The 4,267-nt window shown below is 34.8% G+C and overlaps 1 protein-coding gene across 1 annotated transcript; it reads right to left on the bottom strand.

The window, feature by feature from the left end:
- Window positions 1–334: 334 nt before the first annotated feature.
- On the bottom strand, window positions 335–1,318 carry LOC140524881 (olfactory receptor 13A1-like). The gene has a single exon (XM_072639741.1). It carries the CDS (start codon window positions 1,262–1,264, stop codon window positions 335–337), a length of 930 nt encoding a protein of 309 aa, XP_072495842.1. The 5' UTR covers window positions 1,265–1,318.
- Window positions 1,319–4,267: the final 2,949 nt, after the last annotated feature.

Genomic DNA, 4,267 nt, shown 5'->3' with positions numbered 1-4,267 from the left:
TATAGGCAATCACATCTTCAAATGAAATATCTCTTAGAATATTTCTTGGCTACAAAATTCTGTTCCACTTAAACAACGTATCTGACATGGTGTGGCACTTTGAATGTTTCTGTGTCATTCATTGGAAACTTTGTAAATTTTCCTTCATTAAAATCTTGAAAAAAAAAATGTAACCAGAAAGTTTGCTGGTTGATCTAAGAACACATCCTGAATTCAGGAGCATTGCCTATAAGGAGAAATGATATGTAAACTTATCCAGGGTATGATACAAAATTTTGTTTCAAAAATATTTTCAATCCCATTTTCTAGCTTTAGCAGCTGGTCAAATGGCCAATTATTTCCTAAGCAATAGACATAATTTATTCAGTGCTAATTTCACATCCTTATTTCTCAGGGAGTAGATCAAAGGGTTTAAGGTGGGGGTCACTATGGCATAAATTACTGAGGCTACTTTGCCTTTCTTCGGAGACTGACCTAAACCAGGAAGAATGTATATATAAATTACAGCACAATAATACAGGGAAACAACAATAATGTGGGAGGAACAAGTGGAAAATGCTCTCTTCTTCCCTTCCTTGGTCCAGATCTTCAAGATGCTGGAGATGATGAAACCATAGGACACCAGGATAAGCAAGAAATTGAAGATAGCATAGATCATGTCTGCCACTACTGCCATCACATTGTTGACATTGGTTGAGGAGCAAGAGAGAGGCAATAGAGGAGGAATCTCACAAAAGTAATGATCAATGACATTGGGGCCACAGAATGACAAGCGAGCAGTGACATCAGTTTGTATTATTGTATTGACCCCACTGATAACCCACACTATAGATGCCATGAGACAGCAAACTGTCTTGCTCATGATAGTGGTATAGTGGAGGGGTTGGCAGATGGCTGCATACCGATCATAGGCCATGACTGTGCAAAGCAAGAGCTCAGCCCCCAAACACCAAGTTAGGAAATATATCTGAGCTAAGCAGCCACCATAGGAGATGGTGTTCTTGGTTATTAGGTTCTGCAGCAACTTAGGCACCACAGTTAAGGTGGAGAGAACATCCAGAAAGGCCAAATTTATAAGGAAAAAGTACATGGGAGTATGGAGGTCTGGATTTAGAATGATCACAATGGTAATCAGTAAGTTACTTGTAAATGCCACTACAAACAGTCCTAAGAAGAGGCTGAAGATAAGGATCTGAATCTGAGGATTTTCAGAGAAGCTTTGTAAGATGAACTCAGTCACTGTGGAATGATTGTTTGATGCCATATGACTTGATTGTCAGGTTTCCTTTTGTCAGTGCACACTCACAAAATCCAATCCACAATACATTATTTTGCTCACTAAACAGAAGAAAACAAAGATCTGAATTAAAATTAGACAAATAATTGTTGCATTGTATTGTATTGCATTGTATTACATTGTTTTGTATTGTGTTTTCTTGTATTGCATCATATTGTAGTATATTATGTCATACTATGTTATATTGTTACATTATATTTTACTGTATTATATTATATCATATCATATCACATCATATCATATATTATATCATATCGTATCATACCATATCATACATCATATCACATCATGTTATATTATATATTATATCGTGTCATATCATATTTTATTATATCATATTATGTTATATCATTTCATTTCATATCATATCATATTATTTTACATTACTTTACATCACATTATATCATATCATATTATATCGTATCATGTCATATCATACCATATCTTGATATGATATGATATGTTAAGATATTATGTTAGTTATATGTCTTGGACAAGTCACTTAGTTGCTGTCTGCTATTAAGATCTTCACTTTCATTTAAACACTCAGTTTCTTCATTAATGTAGTTCCCTTTCCCTTCTCAGTCCAACGTATAGATAAAATGCCATTTCAATATAAAATTTACTTGGTGTGTTTCATAGATATTGTTCTTTGATGCCTGTCTATGTGGAACCAACTTTCTTTTCAGTTACTACTAATCTCACAGTACTTGGACAGCTGCTTCAAAAGCATTCATTACTCTTCATCACAATGGTCCCTTGAAGTGATTGACAATGTCTCTTATCAATCTGCATAACAGAAAGGAATTTTTCAAGTACAGTTTAAAATCATTTACTATGAAGTAATTGCAAATTTGATCTAGGTAACTCAATTTTACCCTCAAGGATTTTCTTGTGCCATTTTGACTCAGGTTAGTTAGTTTTCCCCTTTTCCTACTTTTCTTGATACTCAGTGTCTGACATGATATTGATTAGACATAAGATGAAACTATTGTCTTTTCTGAATACTAGACCCCACTATCCATGAGATATTCACATTTCAATTAACAGTCTTGACATCATGTAGTTACATCTTCAATACAAACTATCTTCTAACAAATGATTAGTTCAAAAAAGACACCATTTTCATTTTTTGCTATAAAGCAAGGAATAACAGGAATAGGCTTAAAATTATACCAAGGAGGCAAATTTGACCTAAGAAAAAATATATAAGCTATATAGGTAATTGTGATTGGACAAAAACCACTGGGAGAAGGAGTAGTATCATGTGAAAAATCTGCCAGTCTTTATAAAGGTTTTAGTGGCATTCTTTCTCGTCCTTCCTTGAATTCATATAATAACTGACCAGAGTCTACTCACTCTTCTAAGTCTAGGAAATCGTCCCTTTCCAACACTGAATGATGATTGACTTCTTGAAGGCTTGAATCCACCAATTTTAGGATTATGACCACAAAATTGAGAGAGGATTTTCCTATTCATCAAATGAACTTTCTAAAATTGTTGTCAAAATGTACTCATCACTTGTCCATAAACCTGCATAGCCACTTCCTTCATCAGATTAGGTTTCATATAGAACAAGACACATTAAATGGTACAGTAGAGCACAAACCTAGTGTAAGATTATAATACCAACCATACTACTGGCCCTGAGTCATGCTCTGTCTGTGGCAAAACTGCTTGGAGTTGAGACATTTTCATTATTAATATGGGAAACTGGTGGGTAAAGAAACTGCCTCTACTTACAGAGTCTGCTGCCTTCCCTCCAACTTTTAGTCTTTGAAAGTTGCCTAGAACATTGATTTGCTCAGCATCATAGTCCCTGTTTGTGTCCAAGATAAGACTTAAATTCATATCTTCTTAGCTTTAAATTCAAGTTTTTACCATTATACCACACAACCTCTCCAAGAGAAAGGAAGCAGAAACATTCATAGAGGTACATAATTTCAGATCTGGAAAATAACTTGAGAGATCATTAATTTAATACTTTCCTTTGAAAAAGAGGCTATTAAACAGAGGAAGAACTTAGCCAATGTCTCATAGAAGGTTAGGCTGAGTAGAAATTAAAACAATTAAAACACCTCAGTACCTGTAAAAATAGAAGATGGGATCCGTGAGAAGAGAGATGATATCAGAACTTATAAATAATCTCTAAACTCCATTATGACTCCAAATTTAGGATCCCTGAGTTACTCAAACTTTTACAGCTCACTGATGACAGAACTGGGCATAGATTCTAGGTTTCTACACTAAATTTAGCAAACTTTTATTCAGTGCATTCTAAATGTCTTTGCTGAATGCATGTAGTATTAACATGATGGTTTCCCTGTTTTGTTTTACATTTTTCTCAATAAGACATGCCTAGAGTTTTCCTTTCCCAGTTAGGATGTAAGCTTCTTAATAACAGGCCAGTGGGTTTATTTCAACTTGTCTTTGTATAGTGAACCCTAAATATAGGGTCAGGCACATTGTAATCCTTTAAAAAATACTTTTTACCTTGAGCTGATGACTTGACTTAAATACCATCTCTTACAGGCAAGCACATCAACTATAGTAGTTCCTTTGTACCATTAAGGCAACACAATCAAAACATATTGATTGGGATTTTGTAAATGGAAAGGTTAGTACAGACTATATTCCCATTTGAAAATGACAACTTTCCTGTTCTGAATATGTTTCTAAATGTGTATCAATGACAAATCCTTCCTCACTGACTAGTGAATTCTAGTTCTCTTCCTCTTCTACCTTAACACACACACACACACACACACACACACACACACACACACACACACACACACACACACACACCATCCTTTGTTCTCATAATCCCTGTCGCAAAGTCTCAATATATTATCAGTCAGTTGAGAAGGGAGATCACATACTTGAGCAAATATTTGAAATTTACAAGCCAAGTGAGTTTCCAAGACAATGAGTTTTCCAAAAAAAGGAGTAGATTGCTTTGGTGTCACT

Source organism: Notamacropus eugenii, chromosome 1 (assembly GCF_028372415.1).
Source record: "Notamacropus eugenii isolate mMacEug1 chromosome 1, mMacEug1.pri_v2, whole genome shotgun sequence".
In the NCBI taxonomy this organism is placed as follows: domain Eukaryota; kingdom Metazoa; phylum Chordata; class Mammalia; order Diprotodontia; family Macropodidae; genus Notamacropus; species Notamacropus eugenii.
This window is presented reverse-complemented; position numbering and strand designations above follow the sequence as displayed.

What these genes read in the sequence shown, in the direction of transcription:
- LOC140524881 (XM_072639741.1), bottom strand. Translation starts at nt 1,264, where the DNA reads ATGGCATCAAACAATCATTCCACAGTGACTGAGTTCATCTTACAAAGC.